Source organism: Amphiura filiformis, unplaced genomic scaffold (assembly GCF_039555335.1).
Source record: "Amphiura filiformis unplaced genomic scaffold, Afil_fr2py scaffold_48, whole genome shotgun sequence".
Classification (NCBI taxonomy): Eukaryota; Metazoa; Echinodermata; class Ophiuroidea; order Amphilepidida; family Amphiuridae; genus Amphiura; species Amphiura filiformis.
Window position 1 is genome coordinate 724,541 of NW_027305512.1, and position 23,132 is coordinate 747,672.

At 44.2% G+C, this 23,132-nt stretch overlaps 1 protein-coding gene across 4 annotated transcripts in view; it reads left to right on the forward strand.

Moving 5' to 3' along the window:
• Positions 1-12,228: 12,228 nt before the first annotated feature.
• The window catches only part of LOC140144293 (uncharacterized), a 41,895-nt gene continuing 30,991 nt past the window's right edge, over positions 12,229-23,132 (forward strand). For all 4 annotated transcript variants that reach the window (XM_072166113.1, XM_072166115.1, XM_072166114.1 and 1 more), the window contains exons 1-4: positions 12,229-12,349; positions 17,967-18,980; positions 20,673-20,820; positions 22,168-22,353. In XM_072166113.1, the coding sequence (XP_072022214.1) occupies positions 17,971-18,980; positions 20,673-20,820; positions 22,168-22,353 (1,344 nt within the window). In that variant the 5' untranslated portion in view covers positions 12,229-12,349; positions 17,967-17,970. The remainder of the gene's footprint in view (positions 12,350-17,966; positions 18,981-20,672; positions 20,821-22,167; positions 22,354-23,132) is intronic.

The following is a 23,132-nucleotide window of genomic DNA, read 5'->3' on the forward strand; positions in this document are numbered from 1 at the left end:
TCCCAACGCAAAACAAAGTGAGTAACCTCATTGGCTAGGAAATCGCTCGTCGCTCAGCGCGCGATGGAGTATAAGTTCATTCGACGTGTCCCCCAGGACACTTTTACCCCCACCAACTTTCACTCCCCTATACTTTCACCTGAGCACTTTTTCGCGTCTGGTCCCCGGGGGGACTTTTAGAAGTGACGGGTATGTGCCTACCGGTGTCACAAGTAAAGGGGCCTATCGGTAACAAAGCGTTATTTTAAAATTGAGGTCATTGGGTCTGGTCCCAATAAAAAAGGGGTCATTGGGTATAATACTTTGAAAAAACGGTCATTGCCTGTATAAGATTTCAAAGTCGACTGTCATCGATGAAAATTTTGGAAAAAATGTCATAATTGATGACCAACCTTTTTTTAGTTGGAGCTACCCAATTTGACCCCTTTCGGTTTTTTTTGCATTTGATGATGCTCTTTAGAGATTTTCTAGAAAAAAAGCATCATCAAAACCAAAAAAAGGGGGTCATTGCCGCAAACTTTCAAATTTTCATCAATTTTTTCAAAATTATGCCGAAACTTTCTAAATTTTGCTCCATTTTTTCAATATTGTCTATCCGATGACCCTTTTTTTGAAATCTTATACTCAATGACCCCTTTTTTCAAAAATATTATACCCAATGACCCCTTTTTTATTTTGCTTGTACCCAATGACCCCCCTTTTAAAATAACGCTTTGTACCGAGTAGGCCCTTACTTCGCGAACCGCACATACCCGCTCACTTCTAAAGTTGAGTGCCCCCCCGGGCCACGGGACCTGACACTGATACACTGCGCACCCTCTACTTACCTCCCACGACCTGATCTATGCACAAAACGAAGTTTGGGACCACAAGAAACCCCTGTACCACAGAAAAGGTTTTGCACCCCGGAAGAACGGGGATGACAACGCCCAGGTGTTGGTGTCGCCCAACACTAACGAGATATCGCCCTCACCAATTCGTTTCTTGCGACCAACAAGGACGTGTTTACTGAAGAGCTCCAATTTCTGTTGAGAAATATCGTACAGCGTGAGGCTTATTTCCGAGTAACGGTTACACAAGTATCAGTAATCACTTCGGTGATATTTTCTGTAACTTTAGCAAGATTTTTTTTTCCATTTGTGATGTTTTTTTCTTGCTAGTTTCTCGTAGTCTCTGTGGTCGAAGTGAGACCGCCCAATTAAAATATTCATAGGTTTTCACTCGGCTCCCCCCTGGTAATTCCACTGGGAGGTCGCCGGGATTTTTTCTTGGCGATCTCCCCTTCTGTCCCGGCTACTTTGGCTTTCGTAGTCGGTGTTTTGATTCATTTTTCCCTCGCACATGTGGTAAGCTTAAAATTCGCGGTTTTTCGCTTAATAGTGCGGGGGCCTATGTCAAAACTGTTCCCATGCGCACCTCTCAGTAGTAGGGGATCTCGTGTTCACTTTTTTGGATCCCGTGCGCCTTTTCATGTTTTGGGTTCTCTGGCGGTAGAGGAGGGGGTTCTCCCCTTGGGGGAGTCTGTGACCCCTTACAGGTTGTCACTCTTGCTTATCCCCCTCCTCTTACGCCGGGGTCCCTCCTCCAGTCCCTTCGGAGACGAGAGGGAGTTTACATGTTTTCTTACCCGTTCGCCATTACAGGTAGTTATCAAAATGTCTAAAGAGAGTACTCCTCCAAGGCGTTGGGGACCAGAAGCAAACCTCGGCAGTGTGTTGCGTGCAAGGCATTCCTTGGGAAAGACGATGCGCATGAGGCATGCCTGCTTTGTAGGTCGTGCTCACCGGACCAACCGTGCACCATTGACCGTGACTGGTCCAAGGAGGCCTGGGCTAGGTCCCTGGCCCATAAGGTGAAACTACAGAAGTCTCACCAACGTAAGGTGGAGGGGCTTAGGGACAGGAACCGCAAACGCCGTTCTTCTTCGCAAGAGTCGTCTGGCTCGGCGAAGAAAGTGTCCCTAGCCCCCGCCAGCCAGGGAGTTTGTCCTCCGTCCCCTGGGTCCTCTAGCTCCAGGAGACCAGGTATGAGAGAGTCAATCTCTCTATCTGTCCCTCGATCGGGCAGTCCCTAAGCCTTTTGGCTCCGCCTGCCCTTATGCTAGGAGGCTCGTACCCTCACGGCGGCTCCCTGAGCGCTACGGCGTCCGGGTCGAGTGCCGTAGGTGGGTATGCGGCCCCGGCATCCTCTGAGCAATGGGCTGGCTCGCGCCCGAGCGGCCACTCCTCGACGGCACCAGTTGCGGTCGGGTTGAGTGCCCCGGGCGTAGGCGCTGCTCAGGCGTCCTCCCCGTGTGCGGTCGACCTCAATGGTTCCACGGCTCGACCGTCGGAAGGCCTCCCGTCCGTCCAGGACGGTAGAGCGACCCCCGGCGGCAGCCATGGTCCACCGGTCAACCGCTCGGATCCCTTCCGCTCGGCCCCTGGCCAGAGCGTGTTTCGGGATCCCTCCTCTGCCCTAGCTGCTCCCTCGATGGTTGAGCATCCGAGATCCCAGAGCAGTCAATGCTCGGCATCTCAGGCTGAGGCACTGTCAACGCTCACCTCATCACTTTCGGACCCGTCGGCGTTAGGGACCGCATGAACCAACTCATTGGTTTGTTAGGCAAAGATCCCGGTCAGGTGCCCTCGGCGGTAACCCGACCAGTGGGTCCAGGTTTGCCTTCAACAGGTCCGGATCCGCAGTCCGATGCGATTAGCATAGAGGCTAGCTATGATGAGCTTTCAGATGGCTCTCAGAGTCAGACGGAGGTAGAGTCTTTTCGGATTTTTCGACTCCCCAGGGCTGACAGAGAGGGCTCTGATATCCCCGCTTGGGGTTCATCGCGACCCGTCAGTCATTCAGCGCCTTTCTCGGTCTCCCTCGGAGCTTCCCAACAACCCTCTTCGGTCGGTATTCCCTTGCAGAGCCAAGCACTTTGGCCAGACACGTTCACCGTGGCCGACCAACAGGGTCGATCCTACTCTCTCTCGCGTTTGGTCCCAGGCCCATCGTCGTTTCCTCCGCCAGTGAGTATGACCCAGTCCTTCCTTCCGTCAGGCTCACAGGCTCAGATTCCACACCTTCCCCCGAGCTTAGCTGGCTCGACGTTCGCTGCAGAAACTCAAGGTTTCTCCTTACATTCGACCGCAGAGCGGTCGGGCCGCCTCGGTCCAGAGCGTGGCCCCAATCAGGAGCGATCTCGGTGGGGAGGGGTTCCTCAGCCCGACCCGGCTCCACCTGGACGATACCAGTGGAGTTATGATCAGTGTCGAGGCTGGGGGGACCCTTATTCATTCCCAGCACCGACTTAAGGCTCCGAGGAGGACCAGTTGCGGGAGAGGCTCCTTACTCCTAAGGTCTCGGCTCCCTTTTTTCGCAGCCGTCCTATCGGACGCTAAGATGCGACTGGAGTTCGAGACACCTCCGCAACTGGCTTCCGACTTAGGATATGCGGCAAAGCCAGCTAAGCCCCCCAAGTCAATGCCCTTCATCCCCTTATCGCGTGACATCAAGGCACTCACCACGGCCGTACAGGATAAGGGTGAGGTAGACCGCCTCCCGTGGCTGGCACGGGCGTTCCCCCACGTTACAGAGGATGTGGCGTTCTTAGAAACCCCCCGCTGTCCGGAGGCGGCCTATCGCCAGATGGAGCGGGATAAGGGGACCAAGTGTCGCCTGGAGAGCTCCCTCCCTCAGGAGTTGAGGAGCCCCAGGCAGGCTGGACCAAAGGCGCCCCACAAGGTGCCTCCCTGGGATAAAGCCCGGGATGAGGAGCTACGGTCCCTGGAGTCTCTCGCCAGAGACGGGCTCCGCATTTCCAATGTCCAACAGCTCGTCAGCGCTCACCTAGCACGGAGCTTGCTGGACAAGGAAAGGTCCTTGTCTCCTGAGGCGACACTGAGGGCGGTACATGTGCTGGCTGACCTCAATCATCTCTCAGCGGAGCATTTCGCTCGGATTTCAACTCGGTCTGTCCTGGCGCGCCGAGCCTTGGTCGCCCAGGCGCTCAACTTCTCGGACAAAAGAGAGTTGAGGTCTGCTCCGTTTGGTACTGATCTATTCGGCGGGGCCTTTCCCAGGCTGACCGAAGATGAACGTACCAGACGGAAGGCGGCTAAGGAGGCCAGCCAACCAAAGGCACCGGCCACATCAGCGCCCAAGCGGTTTCGGTCCAAAGGTCAGACAGCCAACCCGACCTATATCCAGGTGCCCCAGCAGCAGCAGCTGGTTGCTCAGCAATTTCAGCAGCAGCAGCAGCAGTATCCTTCCCTCTGGCAACCGTTATTTCCGCCAGCCACCCATGCCCCCTCTGGCCCCGTGCGAGGTGCAAGAGGCGGCAGGCGGAATCACAACCGCAATCGCAGTCGCAAGGGAGGGCGAGGCAAGAGTGACGGTGCGGTCGTACGACCCGTCCGCCTATGGCGGACGCGGTCGAGGGGACGCCGTTCTGACTCCCTTCCGGGACCCGACCGCCCGCTCCCAGTGGGTGGTCGTCTCCTGGCATTTGCCAGGGCTTGGCGGGGGGGTGACCTCAGACCGATGGGTCCTAGAGACAGTGTCTCTAGGCTACCAGATCGAGTTCACCTCCCGTCCTCCTCGGTTCCGGGGTTCGAGTCACCCCGTCACCGCTGGATCCCTTACAGAGGGAGGCCTTGGTGGGGAGATCGAAGCTCTCCTAACAAAGAGAGCCATCACACCTCTCCCCAGGGCCTTCCGTACAGGCCATTACTCCACGTTCTTCCTTACCACAAAGAAATCCGGGGAGTGGCGCCCAATCCTCAACTTGAAGCCCCTGAATGCCTACATCAAGGCCCCACGTTTCCGGATGGAGACGCTGCGGGCGGTGTTATCTGTCCTTCAGCCAGGCTGGTGGGGAGTCACCCTAGATCTGAAAGATGCATACCTCCACGTACCAATCTGCGAGTCAGACCAGAAATGGCTTCGCTTCGTGTTCGACGGTACCGCCTTTCAGTTCCGGGTCGTTTGGCCTCTCCACGGCCCCCCGGACATTCACTCGACTAGTCAAGTCGGTGGCAGAGTTTCTCCGGAGGAAGGGATCACGATCTTCGTCTACCTAGACGACTGGTTGTTGGTAGCCCCCTCTCCGCAGTGTCTGCGCCAGGATGTTCAGGGGGTGTGCAGGCTGGTAGAGTCCCTGGGGTTTATCATAAACCACCAGAAGTCTTTTCTCTCCCCATCTCAGTCGCCTCAGTTCCTAGGGGCGACTATAGACTTCGCCAGGGGCCGGGTTTCTCCTATAGACTCGAGGATCGCCGACGTTCGGCTCTGCGCTCTGCAGATCAGGCAGGCAGCATCGGTCCAGGCTCGGTCGTGGCTTCGCCTTCTAGGGCTGATGGCCAGCCTCATAGATCTGGTTCCAGGCTGCCGGCTACGCACGAGGAAGATACAGTTGTACTTCCTCGGACGGTATCGGCGTGGCGCCATCCTTTGAGCCTCAGGATTCCGGTCCTCGGCATCTCCTCCCTGCCTCTCCTGGTGGATAGGTCAGCCGAGTGTTCAGATAGGCGTTCCATTCCCGAAACCCCGCCCTTCCCACGTCCTTACCACGGATGCATCCAAGTCAGGGTGGGGAGCCCACTTTCAGGGCGTCAGGCTCTCCGGGCGTTGGTCGAGGACTCAAGCTCGGAGACACATCAATCTCCTCGAGCTATGGGCCATTTTCCTCGCCCTCCGCCAGTTGGGTCTCTGGATTCACGACCTGTTCATCCTGGTCAGATGCGACAGCATGACAGTTGTGTCCTACATCAACAGGGAGGGGGCACCAGAAGTCCCAGCCTTTGCAAGGAGACGGTGTCCCTCCTCCTGTGGTGTCTACGGAGGGATATTTCCCTCCGTGCGGAGCATCTGGCCGGGGTAGACAACACCCTGGCCGATTCACTGTCCCGAGGGGGGCTTCAGTCATCCACGCGCCTGGCCCAGAGGGGAGCGTCAGTGGAGTGGCATCTTCATCCAGCAGTCTGCCGTTCCATCTTCCAGAGGTTAGATCGCCCGCATGTCGACCTGTTCGCGTCTCATCGGAACCACCAACTTCCGACCTACTTCTCCTGGGGCCTAGACCCCCAGGCGATAGGCAGAGACGCCATGCGGGAGAGCTGGGAGGGCGTATTCGGTTACGCCTTCCTCCCATTGCTCTGATCCCTCGGGTGCTGGAGAAGGTAGCCCGCTCTCCAGGCTGTATTCTCCTTCTAGTCGCTCCTCTCTGGCCCAAGCAGTGGTGGTTCCCCGCCTCCTGGACCTCCTAGTGGGGAGCCAGTCAGCCTTCCTCGCCGTGGGGATCTTCTGTCCGTTCCGTCACGCCAGCAGGTTCAGATGGGAGTGATCAACAACCTCCATCTGACTGTTTGGCGTATTTCCGCCAGTCCTACCAGGCGGCGGGACTTTCTGAGTCGGCTGCCGCACTCGCTGCAAAGGCAAGGCGACAGTCGACTCGACAGACTTACGATTCGCGACTTCGCCGGTTCTACAGGTGGTGTGCCGGTCGAGAAATCGACCCCCATTTTGCCCCTGTAGGCGAAGTCGCGGACTTCCTTACAGAAGTTTTCCACGGCGGCTGTATGCCTCGGACCGCCCAAGCGTACAGGACGGCCATAGCAGCGGTCCATCATGGCTTTGGGGGAGCATGACTGTCTCCTCTAGTCCAGCCCTCTCCGCCCTCATTAAGGGCATGTTCTCGGAGAGGCCCCAGTCCGTTCCCTGGTTCCGGAGTGGGACCTCCCGTTGGTGTTGCGATATCTAGCCGAATCCTTCGAGCCCATGGAGGACCTCTCGCTGCAGGACCTGACACTAAAGACAGTGTTCTTAGTGGCAGTGGCCTGCGGTCGGCGTTGTTCTGATATTCATGCTCTGTCGATCGACGAGCACCATCTACGCTTTACCAACCGGGGTGTCTCCATCCTGCCTAGGACCGGTTTCTTGGCCAAGAACCAGACCATGTCATTTACTCCTTCCCCGGTGCTCCTCCCTGATCTGGTCCTGGTCGCAGGACAGGCGGAGAAACCGTCATGTCCCGTTAGGGCCCTTAGATCGTACTTAAAGCGTACCGAGCAGATCAGGGGGGACATCAGGCAGCTTTTCATTACATCGGCCAGGCCATTTAGGCCGGCCGCTAGGAGCACTATCAGCCACTGGGTTGCCTCCGTCATCCGTTGCGCCCACCAAAAACATCACGAACGGATGACGGGTCCTCAGACACAGTCACAGTCACAGGTCAGGTGTCACGACATTCGATCCCAAGTAGCATCTTGGGCTTTCCACTCTGGGGTGTCCCTGAGGGAGGTGCTCGACGCAGCAGGCTGGAAGAGCCCCACCACCTTCCAGTCGACCTACCTCAAGGACGTCCTCGCAAGTCATTCAGCTGTAGGTACTTCAGCACTGCTTGCAGGCCGCCAGGGATCGGATCGAGGACGTTAGGTGAGTCTTGGGTTGGGTGGTTTTTGTTGTGGTTGAGCGGAGTTTGCCCTGTGTGCCCTCCTTACCTCTCACGACTTTCTTCCACCTCCTTGCTCTCAGTGGTATTCTGTGCATAGATCAGGTCGTGGGAGGTAAGTAGAGGGTGCGCAGTGTATTCCCTCTCAGAAGTGAGAGGGACATACACAAGCGCATGATACTTACCTCCCACGACCTGAGCCCTTCCCGCGTTTTATGCGTTCCACCCCCAAGAAAGTCATACGTTCTCACACGTAGAGGGTCGCAAGAAACGTGTGTGGGTGAGGGCGATATCTCGTTAGTGTTGGGCGACACCAACACCTGGGCGTTGTCATCCCCGTTCTTCCGGGGTGCCAAAACCTTTTCTGTGGTACAGGGGTTTCTTGTGGTCCCAAACTTCGTTTTGTGCATAGATCAGGTCGTGGGAGGTAAGTATCGTGCGCTTGTGTATGTCCCTCTCACTTCTGAGAGGGGAATATAGTGTTGGAATTAAATCCCCAGTGAGTTCCAGTGACACATTCTAGAAGTTATCTGTTATAACTCAGCTGAAGATATACATAGAGTGATCATTGACATACTGAGACAGAGACGGCAGAGATGAGTTTGCAGCATCGTACCTGCCCTAGGTCGATGTCAGTGAACTTTCTCCATCCCATGTCCATCCACATGCATATATGACAGGTGATATGAAAGGAATGGGGCACCCAATGTGAGCTTGGAGTAACGCGATATGGTGAATTCCATGGTGTGTAGATTTGGTATTATAATGATTTTGCTAGGGAAGAGAAGAAGATCAGAAGATGATCAAATGCAAGAGAAATGTGTTTGATTGGAAAATATATTATTGTGTCAGTTGCCCTCAAGTGGGAAAAATGGGAAAGTTGTGTCGGTCGGCCGATTTCTTTTTTTTTTAAGCTTCAGTTTTTAAAAGTCCCCTCAAATATTAAATAATGATGCTTCTTCAATTAGGGGACATTTTGTCAATTTTGACTTCTGGATACTTGTTAGACATGTTAGATAATCAATTTAAGACTAGGCCTAGTCTTTCAAAGAAATTTAATTAATTAATTAATTAATTAATTAATTAATTAATTAATTAATTAATTAATTAATTAATTAATTAATTAATTAATTAATTAATTAATTAATTAATCAATTAACGAATGACTGAATGAATTAATTGTAATCCAAGGTCAGAGGTCATCAATCAGATGTCATTCTTGGTCAAAGGTCATATGGGGTCAATGGTGTCAAAAAGTATCAATCAAATTAGAGAAAACACCTGTCGCTGCTCCACTAGCATATTACTATTCAAACAGTATATCAGTTAGACAATACAATTTGCACATTTCATAATTGTTCAGCCTGCCCATAACTCAAGTGCATCTTATATCTCTAATACCACTATAATTGTCAAGATGTCAAAACTTTCTTATCATTTTTATATTTAATTACCACCAACTACATTTATTTTTATATGTCGACTAATAAAACGCCATGAGAGTACATAATTATACTAGTATTTGATTCCTGATTCTTCAAGTCTGTTTCCATGCCCACAACGCACCCAATCTTCTCTCTGGACCAGACGCATCCCTTTTTAAAGGGATTTTTATTCATTATATATATTTTTATTAATTAATTAATATTATCTTCATAGCAGAAATCGCCCTGGTAGGTTGAATCCACCGCCACGCATGGCCATTTTGCAAGCCCCGACCGTGTTTAATAGTTCTGAGACGCATAATGGGCCAATTAAAGGACATCTGACTAACGGGCTAGTGACAATTACCCGGTGACTGACCTCGCTGTGTGCCGAGCATGGTACGCCATAGGTCACTGTTTTTAGACTACCCACGATTGGCCTATACACTGCCCTATATAATTCGGCACATATAAAATCAGAATTATTGTCAGTTTTTGAGTTCAAGATGCAAGCTTCTTTCTCAAGACGCAAGCTAACGACTATCATATCTGTTCAACACATATATTCAAGTGCAAGGAACCACATCTGGTTTCTTTAGACGAAATCATTTACGGGAGATATTCATCATTTCCTATCCCGGTATCCAAAGATTTTCGTCTGAATATCACAATCGTGCATAGCACATTCCCGTGTATCGATCCCGGGTATTGATTTTAGTATCTCTGGTGTACATGTAGGCCTACCACTTGAAGTAATTATTAGCCAGGCGATGTCGGTGTGTGACGCTCCTTCAATGTCAAAAATTTAAACATGTGCAATGTCAAAAATTTAAACATATTTAATTGGGCGCTGTCTTGAGCTGCTGCCACTGCTAAATGTCTCTCTCAATTTGTTGTGTTTAAATGGATATTTGTTGCCAGATCTTCATGAATTTCTACAAACTACTAGAGCTAAGGGTAGTGACAAACCTGACTGACTTTTAAAAGGATTTTTTGTAGCTGGATCAGGAGGGTGAAAGTGCATAGGAACAATGCCGGAAACTATACGTCACTCTATTGTTCGACTTAAACTACATCATTTTTAACGCATGCGTGTTCGTTAATACAGCTTTAGTCTCCTCCACCTTCTCAACATGGTACGTGGAATGTCTGGAATCACACTGACGGCGGAGGAGAATACTAGCTGGTCAGACAGTTTAATTTTATCAAGCATATAATAATTACCTAAACAATCCCCGTCATTTGATCGATTTACTACAGAATATAATTGATTATTCAAAATATAATTTTAATATTGTAAACATGTTAACTTATATATTTGTGTACTAAAGTATAAGGACACGTGAATAAAATCATGTCGAAGACAAAATGCCGCTAATCCGCCTATTTTCTAGACTTAAACTACATCTTCCGGTTTGTTACGTAATACTAGGATGCCCATCCCTTTGTATCGATCCCTGACTGGATACACTCTCAAGTGGAGGGATCAATAACTTCCTCAACTGATAACTCAATCACTTGCCCACTTGAGCTCGAGCACCTCAAGATGAATGGAACCAGTTGTTGTATGTCTAAGTGTTTGATGAATGTCGCTCCACCATATTTATGTGACCTGCTTACCTTGCTCAGCGACACGGTAACGCACGAAAATAGGCCCAGACTCAGACTCCGCTCCTCTTCAGATACAACAAGGCTCTTGGTTCCACGATCAAATAAGAGAGCTGGTGATCATTCGTTTGCTGTTGCCTCTCCACGGCTCTGGAATGAGTTGCCTATCCAGTTGAGGGAGGCGGTGTCTGTGCCTGCTTTCAAGCGTTTGCTTAAAACACATTTGTATTAATGTTGGTTGTATTTATTTCTTGCTTCATTTTTGCCTGTATATTCTTTAAAGCGCCATATAAGTGTTGATTAATAATGGCGTAAAATCAAGAAAATAGGACAAAAAATAAGGGGTAGGTGAAATATAATTTATTAACTCACCCTTCAGCATGTTAATAGGCCTAGGCTTACACCGGGGGGGGGGGGGGCACTCCCATTGTGGCCTGTACACCATCCGCGATAATCAACTTTTGAAAAGCACCCTAAACAAAGAGCTACAAAGGATTTAACCCTTGGCTAAAACAATACCCTAAACGGGTGTTTTCACACCCTAAACAGGGATTTTATTCCTTGCATCAAATTTCATTTCCGCGTACGCGTATTAGCAATTGCAATTTTGCTACCCTTTTTTTCAATATGTCATGTTTTTGATACCAACGTGTTACGCGCGTATCGTGCTTACCCACGAAAAACTACCCTTTTTACGCGTTTTCATTATCGCGGATGGTGTACAGGCCACAATGGGAGTGACCCCAGGGGCCTACACTCATAAGGGCCCCGTGCAAATGAATTATGAGCCCCGGCCGGGGGGTAAAATTTCCGAACGTCCCGCCACTGAGCCTGCCAATAGAGAATCAACCATAACTTCATCAGATAGATGTTGGTCTAGTGTGACACCAAGGTATTTTATGGACGGGACAGGATTATTATTTGTATGACCATTGTATATGAGATGTGGAAATCAGATCGGCGAATCAAATAAAATGAGTTCGGTTTTACCATGGACGTCCATGGTTTTACCAACATCATCATGTAAGGCCAAATAAAAAATAAAACATGTTTCACGTCCCCTCCCGCTTCCTTTTTTGAGGTTTCTTCATTTTTATTTTTATTTTTTGAAATTCAGTTATAACTTTTCAAAAAATATGTCTAGGAAGACAGTAGAGATGCTTTTTATAGCCTTGCTAATATACAAGAAACACTTTTATAAGATTTTGTGATAGTTAGAGGGGGCCTATCTCTCAGAACAACAAATAAAAAGAGGCCTCCTCCTTTTTCCAGGCATTATTGTATATGCTAAAGCAGCTCTAATTATGGGTATTTACACCGATTTTGCGATAAAAATAAAAATAAAAAGCCCCTCTTCCTCCTTTTTTTTCAAAAACCCGGACGTGAAACATGTTTTTTATTTTACTTGGCCTAATGATAATTTATTGTTAATAAGCCAGTTGTTACAGGAACTCAAATCCATGCTTAGTTCATGTGCAACCACATCTGGGTTCTTCTTGTATGTGTGGTGTACATGATGTAGGGAGGATTCAATCTATGAAAGTGTAGGGTATGAATGTACTATGGGGTGAGAGAGTACGGGGGTGAAAATAATTATGATGAGATTATTGGAGGAGAGAAATACATGTACCAACAATCTATTTTAGCCTAAATCTTTCGTCCTTTCATAGCGTCAAACATTGACCATGCGTTAACGCAGTGGCAGTGAATTTGCGTATAGTCTTTATTGACCAAGGTACTTACTCTTACAAAATTTCTACATTGATCAATACGCAACAATACGCACGAATATAGGAGTTCAACCATTCAGCCTTTTGCTATGTTTGCTTTATATTTGTCGGGTTTTCAAGTTCCCGTGTAACATCAGTTGCTAATCAAAGAACTAAAGGTAATTTTGAGTATGCTTTTGGCCTTTCCTTCGATCAATCTATTCTTTATTTTGCTTTTCCCCATCTTGAGTCTAGTAGTGCATGTTCATGATGTTGCCTAGTTCGCAACACAAACTTAAGGGGGTACTACACCCCCTGCCCAATTTTTTGCTTAATTTTGCATTTTTCTCAAAAATTATAGCGCATTGGTGACAAGTAAGATATGTATATTATAGGGGCAAGGACTACAACTACTGCACTGGCAATTTTATTTCAGCACAGACAACAGTTGTGGAGTTACAGTCAAAAATGAGGGAAAACCAATATTTGATCAATAAATCAATAACTACTTGCCTTGAGTTGCTGAATATTCAGTGCAGTAGTTGTAGTCCTTGCCCTTATAATATACATATCTTACTTGTCACAAATGCGCTATAATTTTTGAGAAAAATGCAAAAATAGGCAAAAAAATTGGGCAGGGGTGTAGTACCCCCTTAAATAACGGGCAAAACAGACACATCATTTATTGGTATGACATTTTCGTATTGGTGCTGCCCTATCTAAGTTTGCACTGAAGTGCCATCTCAGTTCACCTCCGTCACTAGTCCGAGGTGCTCTGACGATAACACTCCGATCGCCAGGCAATCTATGTTAGTAGGCCAGTGGGACAACGAAACCGCTACGTGAACGAGCTACTCCGTCACTACGATTTCCACTGGCCTTCTCCGCGTGAGGAAGGAGCAACGTAGGTTTTGGTTATGCCCAGCGAGGTCACGTCACACTCGGTGTGACGTGCCCTGAACTCCCAATAACTTTCGTAAGCGACAGACAAATTGCAGGAAAGCGTGCCAATTTAAGCTTCCTGTAATATCTATTGCACATAACGTACGAACATGACGAAGTCACAAACTTACAAACTTCAATATGCACTTCAAATACAGCAGACCAGCTGTTAATTATTACCGATCCTGTAGAATAACTTACATAATCTTCAATTTCAATTTTCATGGAATCCCCTTGCTCAGAATTGCAAATGTCATTTTTATCTGTCAAATCCACTGTGTATGTGCTCAGAGATTTTATGATATGCTCCATAAATCACAGGTGTGAAACTGACTTTATACCACTCGCTCGCTTTTAAAGCTAGCAGAAAAGCGAAGCCTCCGGCTACCTCGTGGCATGACGTCATCATGGACGTGTACAAAATTTCAGATGGGCGCCTTATTTATTTGTAACCCGTTTTGTGATTGGTTGCAAACACCATTCATGGCAATCGTAAGCCAATCAGTGAAGGCGACGGCCTTTTACGGTATTTGCTTTCTTTACTCAAGGGCTTTAATTTGATATGTAAAATGATGCAGTTTGATGGCAAATTTGAATTCACCTAGCATACCTACGGTATGGGTTCCTCGTACTAGCATGTTGCCATGAGTCACATGACAATGACATGTAATGTATATATGATGTAGTCATGCATTTCCTGTGCGTGCACAATCGGTCGCGCTATCGTGTCATTCCACAAAACTTGCAACATTACGCAGTGCACACAGTACATTCATGCTCTCATGATCGAGAAATTATTATTTTAGCTGCATAATTTCTCGATCATGAGAGCATGAATGTACTGTGTGCACTGCGTAATGTTGCAAGTTTTGTGGAATGACACGAGAAGCGCTGACTGACAGTAACACGCACAGGAAATGCAGCGCTACCAAAAGTGTGTGTGGTAGGTGTTGTACGCGCGCAATTGCCATCCATTATGCGTGCCTATTGAGCTCTCACGATCGAGAAACTATTTAATATTTTAGCTTATAGTGGGGATTCGATTGCACTTTCAGTTTCCTTGGTTTGAATGGGAATTGGATTGCGTACTTTCCCTAGTTCACCACGTAAACTTGTCGCCATTGCCATTGGACTGTTTGGACAGATAGTATCAGTTTGTGAATGAGGACATCATATAAATTCCTTGTACTACTGTAAAAGTGGAAATTTTCGCGAGGTTTTTATTTTCGCGAATTTCGCGAGTAAAATCGCGAAAATGAAAACTCGCGAAAATAACCTTTTGCATTAGGTTTCTATTGTATCAATATCAAAACCGTGAAATTTAATTCTCGCGCAATTGATAAAATCTTCAAAATCGCGAAAATATCTTCTCGCGAAAATATTGACTTTTACAGTATATCAGGGCTGTTAACTCTCATGCATTGCCATGGGTCACGGTCTCACGCCAAGGTAATATTGGTATGCCAGGTGAATTCAAATTTGCCATCAAACTGCATCATTTTGTATATCAAATTAAAGCCCTTGAGTAAAGAAAGGTAAAACCAGGTGGTGTATGACGTGCAGTCCCTAAATTCAGTAAATTTTCATCCACAACCGTGTAATTGAATGGGATTATTTTGAAATTTTAAAACGCTTGAAATATCACAAACAAATAGGCCTATGTTGATAAATAATATAAATACAAGCTAAAACCGTTGGGGACGGGGGTTCCATAATGAACCCCACAAAACTAACCGAGTATATGGAAAATGCCATACGGCCGGGCGGTTTCACGAGTTGCCGGCTCGATCATGTCATCCGCCGCCTGGGTAAAACTGAAAACCTTTTTGTCATAGCACTTTCCGTAGCAAAGTTACATCTTGTCAAAGATTGACTTTCATCAAATTCTACTGGCAAAATTCCCAAAAACGGCATTTCGGGGGTGTTTCTAGATCTTCGTCTCATTATGATAGCAGCTTTTTTTAATGGAACTGCTATCAAAATCCCTCTGAAATTCCATGTGCGATTGTCTCATCACCATAAAAAATGCACAGGAAATGCATGTTTTCATCTCAAATGCAACAAAAATGACACTGTCCTGAACGCACTGTTATATAATTACGGGCCTATTTCAATATTAGCTCGAAGAGGATTATTCATACTATCAGCTCATGTAATTCGGTCGATTCACAATACGATGCGCCTCCAGCGGTAGCTGGGGAAAGGCCAAAATACGCAGTGTATCATGGGAAAATGTCGACATCCAAAGCCCGCGTATACGAATTCAACACGGGAACATCGAACATGTCATTGTGTGTGTAAATGTCAATATAATTACGTTCACGCAAATGTACACTTACAGAAGTTTACAATCATTGTAGTGTATCCATTTTCGATCTATTGATCACACGGAATCCTTTGTGAAGCTGTTTTCAGCATTATTATTACCACACTCGCGTAAAAACCCAATGGTGGCTAGGAAGGCGATGTCGACCCTAAAAATCAACGTTTGGACTAGCAAGAGCAACCGTTGGCGGCGCATTGTATTGTGAATCGCGAGAATTATAGCTGCTGAGACCAAATGGTTTGGATTTAGCGGGTATTTAAAAACATCGGCAAGCTTCTAATTGAAATTGTACAGGGGTCAACGAACTTTTATACATAGACCCAATGCAATAACTTTAGGTTCTCGGAGGCCCCACTAGACAACTTCCGATTCACTTCAAATTTTGCACGGCTTATTTTTATGATCATTGGCACATTTTAAGACTAGGGACAGAATGATCTATTGAAATTAACCAAATTGAGGGGCGTTTGATGCACCCTAAATTGCAGCTGCCAATCACAGTAGAGGTTAAACATTTTGTTGACACCCCAAAAGTGATACCAGGACAAAGCTGTGCATGTTGGTACTTGATTGTTTGGATTCCTATGTTAAAAATCCCTTGTAGTAGTATTTTTGTTATGTGTAGTGTATATTGTTGTGGAAAAAAAGTTCACTTGGACTTTTGATTTTGTGCCATTTCGGCCATTTTGGATGATTTTTGGCAAATGTTTTCTAAAAGCATGATTTCAGTGCCTCGGTTTGAAGAAATAATTTATGCTATTGACTATAGTGCAAATTTCATAAGAAACCCCTTTGATACTTTCACAATCTGCTTGTTTCATGTTTGCATATATTATATTAAAATAATATAAAAAGGTAAATATATAATATGCTTACACCAATTTTGCTCCCATTGCTATTTTTGGACTTTGTCATTTTATTTCGTTCCAATGACCGGTCAGAATGGGAAACTTTGAAAATTCATAATTCGAAAAGTTTTTGACCAATTTTGACCATTTAACCACCAAAATACTTCTGCTGATGAGTACTTTCCAGAAAACAATCTTTTGTAGCAATAGGGGCAACATGAAATTTTGATGATCATCCCTACTTGTATTAGTATTGCACCAAATATAGGCGAGTGATAAAAAGCTCTCCTCAGCTTCATTTTAGGTGAGTGAATGATCACTCTCACTTGCCTCAAAAGACAAGGCCTGCAAACATGTAGCCTAGAGTCCAAAAGAAGAAGAAATTCAGGGAATCGGAGGTACAACACGTAAAATTACATTTTTATATGACGTGACAAAAATTGTTAAAAGATACTAATAGAAACAAATGTTAAAAACAATCTTGAGTTGTGTGTGTCAATTTTTATGATAAAAAATACTGTTTAATAATACCGGTAACGAAATATAAAAGGTATAATTACCAAGACATGAAGCCCTATTCATCTTTTAATAGTCGGCCTAGAATATTCCAATCAGAGCATGTTGATCGCGATATTGAACACTTTATTGTGACATTAATATCATTCATAATCATTGTTTAATTTATATTTTAAGCTTTATTCATAAAACATGGATTTACAAATTTTACAACACGGATTACAACACGGAAAATGGATTTTAGAAAACGGTAAACTTTGGACTCTAAATGTAGCCACTTGCACTTCTCTGACTTTCAGTTTTGACACTTCAGTTTCCCACACGTTGAATGGGAATTGTTTTTAGCACTTTGCACTTGTTTATGTTTGGAATGTTGGAGCACATTTTTTTCTTTTGAAATGAATATTTGTGACACGATCTGGTCCATGGGGGCCAAAGGAGGCATTTTTGAAAATTGAGTTATTATTGTAATTGTTATATTATCCTGGGGGGGGGGGGGGTAATGAGGGTATACTGTAATGGTGCAGGGGGGGGGATCAGGCGCATCCGTAAATTCATGTAAAAGGGTTATTTTTTCAGACTAGGGCATGTTACATGCATAATGTGAATAGGGTATCAAATTCATGAAAAATTGGTGTAACAGGGTATGTTTTTGGAACTCTTATGTGGGTGAGACTGATACATGACTATGTTGTGAACATATCCTGGCATATTGGACAAAATCTTAATTCAGATATATTTGTTGTGGGGTATTTTATATGAAGATGGTCCAATTTGAGAAAAAACTCTTGATGGCTTCCAGCCCAGATAATTTGGTTGGTCGTAACATGGTCAAAAGGAGCAACAATGCAACCACAAACTTCTAGGTTTGTAAACAAGCTGTGTGAACAAAGTTTACAATCATGAATCCAGTCTGCAGCTTATTAAACGCAATAACCGATCAACTTCAAACTTGGAAATGTTGGAATGGTGATTGGATATGGTGGTCTGAAGTGCTGTATAGTTTTGTGTCATGTTATTTGCATGTTTATGAAAATTAATGAGCTTACATATTTATGAATATTGATGAGCTTATTTGCATATTTGCCTACATTTTCATTAATCCACTCTGCAGCTTAAACGCAATAACCAATTTAGCACATACAATTGATTCATTTCTCACAGGAATATGATGGCTGAATCTGGTGAGGATTGGGTGTTGGTTCTTTCAGATGATGAAGCTGACAAAGAAATGGAGCAAGAAACATCATCAGCTGCAGAAACCTCTGACAACACACTGAATACGGGTGCTGAGAATACTAAAGAATCACAGCCGGGTACATCTGCAGAGGCTGACAGTAAAGAAAAGACATCAATAATAGATGCAGATGTTGACAAGTCTATTGACCACCCTGGATTGTCCCAAGAGCAGAAGAGTGATGATGACGATGAGACTGGTGGTGGTAATGATGTAAAGCCAGATGCATCAGAAGATGCCAGAGAAAAATCAACAGACGGTAATTTTAATGAACAAAACAATGGGCAAAATAAATTAATTTCAGACAAAGGTTTTGACAGAGGGGATGAAGATGACAGTTGTGACAGCGACCAAACAATTGTTATGGATGCTGCTGATATTGAAAAAGCTGTTGATAAAGTTGATAGTGAGGTTAAGGAAGGTGCTGACAGGAACCTTGAAACAGGAAAAACAGTTAGTGCAGATAGTAAATCAAATCAGGAATCAGTAGATGCTGATAATCAGGGGCAGCAAAGCCAACAAGAACAACAGCAAATTGGAGGGCATAGTGGAGATTTAAAGAAAACTGATAACTCAGAGGGTGTCAAATGTGAAATGACATCCACAGGTGTGTTGGAGAAGGATGAAGGGTCAAGAGAGACTTTCAGAAGTCTTGATTTGCCTATTCACCCTGTACATGAAACAAGACGAAGTAGGACAAGGCAGAAATCCGAAGAACATCCTTTAGAAAGGTCGCCATCAGTTGCATCCAATAGGAGTGAGGAATCCTCAGGTACACATAGTTCTAACAAGCAGCGTAAGAAAGAAGAGCAGATGACAGAAACCCAGCGAGAGAGGAGAAAGAGTGGAGCATCATCAACCAAAGGAGGGAAGATGGTCAGACCTGGGTTTGAGTTCAGACCAGGGTTTAAGTTGCAAGCTCAAGATTTCTCTGATAAATGGTAAGTTACTGGCTAAAAACCCTTTATGCTGAAGTACAAAACCTTTCAAGAAGCTGCAAGGAATTTACTTCACTGAAATTTCAGTGATTCAAGACAAGTGGTTCTGTTCATTATATACCGTAAAACCTTGGTAGGGCTCGATTTAGAGGGCTTTTACATGCACAAATGCATGTAACTTTGGCTCTGTGCATGTAGAATTTTTGCCTGTACATGCAAAATGTTGTGTTATTCAGCCCAAATGTGACTTGTGCATGTAAATTTTCTAAATCGACTCCTGCTCGTCTACAAGCATATAGAGTGCTTTTGGTGAAAGTTAAATTAATCCAGACGAAACTATAATATTATGGAGTTTGAGTAAATTATTTACCAATACAAGCATACAAACAAATACTATTGTAAGAACAATCTATTGTATTGGCATATTTACGGCTGTCTCGTATTAATTTAGCTTTGATCAAAAACACTCTATATGCTTGTAGACAAGGTTTTACGGTATGTTAAGAAATGAGGTACATTCTAGCGGTACCTCTTTTCTTATCATAAATAACATACCGCTTGTCTTGAGTCACTGAAATTCCTTGCCCCTATAATATACATAACTTTTGTTACCAATGTGTTATTATTTTTGAGAAAAATGCAAAATTAGTCACAAATCTGTATATATATTGAAAATGAAATGGAAATAAAAGTAAATAGGGCCAATAACTACTCATCTAATCATTTATTTTTAATATTGTGGCCAATTTGACTTTCAAGCCTTCCGAATTCGGCACATTTGCACTACATGCAATCATAAGAAAATGGTCAACTTTGGGCTTGTCATTTTATATGAAGTCAACCTATACAATTACTGGGACTTAACAAAGTTGTAATTTAAGACTAGTAGTTATATAAAAGTGATGTTTTATAAATTTTGAAGGTGGACCACATGGACTTTGAACCCCCTGAAAATGTTGAATTTGCAATAAATTTCATCTTCGTGAGGGCGCTGTTTCAAATGTAAATGAGTTGTGACCTCAATTTTTTGGATATGCATTGTATTTATCATATAGGCCTATATAGCATCAGTGATAACAAAAAATAATTAATCTGACAAAAAATGTGAATTTAGGGGGGCTAAACTTGCCAGTTTACAAAACATTACATTTTTTCTTGCATATTTAATGACCCCGTGACACAACGTGCAATTACAGAATTTTTTTTTTTTTTACTTTTTTGACAAATTAGGCATGCAGTTAGTGTGTATACAAAGTTTCAGACCTCTCTTTCTTTTTATAAAGAAGGCACAGACTCCCAAAGATGAAATTTATTTAAAGGGTAACTTTTGGGTCCAAATTTAGACCCCCCTACTCCAACTTTAAATGGCTGCATTTAAGAGCTACATACCTCAAATTTGCTTGCAGGTTTTTAATATTTTTACAGGTACAACATATATGACTCAAATATAAAGCAAATCTGAGGGGGTCAGGTGGGGCGCCTCCTTGATTTCATATGGAGTGACCCTGTAACAGCTTCGATCTGTGCACTCATGAACGAAGTAATAATAGTGTGATTTGAAAAAGTGACAGAAGCAAATCTAAAACTTTCAATCCCATGGCCTTAAGGGTAGTAATTACTTTTTGGTAGGTGCTTATATTTTGTGTGGGGTGTGTGTGATGTGTGTATAATATAATATTGTGATTTTGTATCTAGGTATCCAGCTAAAATAGTTCAAGTGGATGAAGAGGATTCTACCGTTTTAATCCATTTTGATGGTTGGAACTCCCGCTTTGATGAGTGGATGGATTATAAGAGCAACCGACTGAGGCCTGCTCCTCGCAGGGAAACCTCACCAGAGAAGGTAATGTCATTTGTGATTGTCCATCACGAATGAGTCGTAAATGTCCTCAATTGTATTCTGAGTTACAGTAAAATGGGCATGAAGGTCGTATTCATAGGTACCTCAATTTGGTGCTACGTGTACCTCATTTAATGAGATACACGTAGCACCAAATTGAAATACCTATGAATATGACCTTCATGCCCATTTTACACTGTAACTCAGAATACAATTGAGGACATTTACGGCTCATTCGTGGTGGACGGTCACATTTTGTAAATATTATGCGCTTTTGAACTCGCACCTTTTCCATCTCACACCGCTTTTAAGGTGGTATTTGAGGCATGGAACTAATGGAAGTGCTCTAAACTAAATAGATTAATTGAGTAGAGAAAATTAAGATCAAGGGCCCAAATGGCCCTCAGAAATTCTGGCTTATTTCGAGGCCTGTAGAAAAGCATTCCCGAAACGTACACAGTAAGTGCAATTTATTGGATCAGAAATAAGAACCTTTTGATTTACTTTATTCTACCGATCCTGATGAATTTGTTCAACCATGGTAATGGAATGGTTTTATTGGTGAAAATTGTTAATGAGGTGGTTTTTAAGAATTGGTAATGAAATGGTTTTATGTGTGAGAATTGGTAATGAAATGGTTTTATGTGTGAAAATTGGTATTGAAATGGTTTTATGTGTGAAAATTGGTAATGAAATGGCTTTATGTGTGAGATTTGGTATGGTAATGGAATGGTTTTATGTGTGAAAATTGGTAATGAGGTGGTTTTATGTGTGAGAATTGGTAATGAAATGGTTTTATGTGTGAGATTTGGTAATGGAATGGTTTTATGTGTGAAAATTGGTAATGAGGTGGTTTTATGTGTGAGAATTGGTAATGATGAGATTTGGTAATGAAATGGTTTTATGTGTGAGAATTGGTAATGAGGTGTTTTATGTGTGAGAATTGGTAATGAAATGGTTTTATGTGTGAGATTTGGTAATGGAATGGTTTTGTGTGAAAATTGGTAATGAGGTGGTTTTATGTGTGAAAATTGGTGATGAGGTGGTTTTATGTGTGAGAATTGGTAATGAAATGGCTTTACATGTATGTGTGAGAATTGGTAATGAAGTGGTATTATTTGTGAGAATTGGGAACAAAGCACTTGGTTTTATGTGTGGGAATTGGTAATGAAGCACTTGGTTCTATGTGTGAGAATAAAATAAAATAAAATAAAATAAACCTAGGGTGCATTTTCTCCCATTTGAACCCCTTGGAAATTTAAAGAGCCATGACATGAAAAACACATGTGTGTAGTTTTGTGCATAATTATGTTGGTTCACTTTCTTTGAATACTTCACATTTTCTTGCAGGTGTTCATTGTTGGGGATACAGTTTTGGCGCGCTGGTCTGATACACGCTACTATCAGGGTAAGATACGCGGCGTCAACTCCAATGGATCCTATCGAGTACGATTTTATGATGGCCTGGAGAAGAGTGTTCAGGCAGGCAACATCAGAGAGATGCCGGAGGAACTAAGACCAATTGTGTCCCCTCAGGTGAGTTTAGTCTGGTCTTCTCACTACGATATAAAATAGATGCCGAAGGAACTGAGACCAATTGTGTCCCCTCAGGTGAGTTTAGTCGTGATCTCCTCACTACGATATCAAAGAGATGCCAGAGGAACTAAGACCAATTGTGTCCCCTCAAGTGAGTTTGGTCTGGTTTCCTCATTACAATATAAAATAGATGCTGAAGGAACTGAGACCAATTGTGTCCCCTCAGTTTAGTTTGGTCTGGTCTTCTCACTACGATATCAGATATGCTGGAGGAACTGAGACCAGTCAATAAAACAAGAGATTAATTGAGTTATAGTCCACACACAGTGCTCCAGGCGCAATATTATCTTTAAGGGTTAGGGTAGGTGTTCGGGTAGTGTTTACGATAACTCAGTTTTGCTACATGTAGGTCTATATACAGTGATACCAACGCCATTGCCTTAGGTGCACAATTGGGATACTGGAGGATAGTTGCCGCTACTCAAAAACCCATGCGCTACTTGTTTAAAATTGGGCTACTTTTGCAAGTGTCAGGTTGTATCAGTAATTTGACCTATTTTTCTTTCAATTTTAGTCGAATTATATAAGAATCTGAAGCTCCAAATTGCAATAACAATGGGTTTTTTGACCATTTATGGATCAGTCAGAAACAATTAGCAGTGTTTTTCCACCCAATTGGGCAATTTATGTTCCGAATTTGGGTGAAACCGCTCAAATATTCGGTTTTGGGCGGGTGTCTTGAATCCTTCAAAATTAGGTTACTCGAGAGTCATTCACCA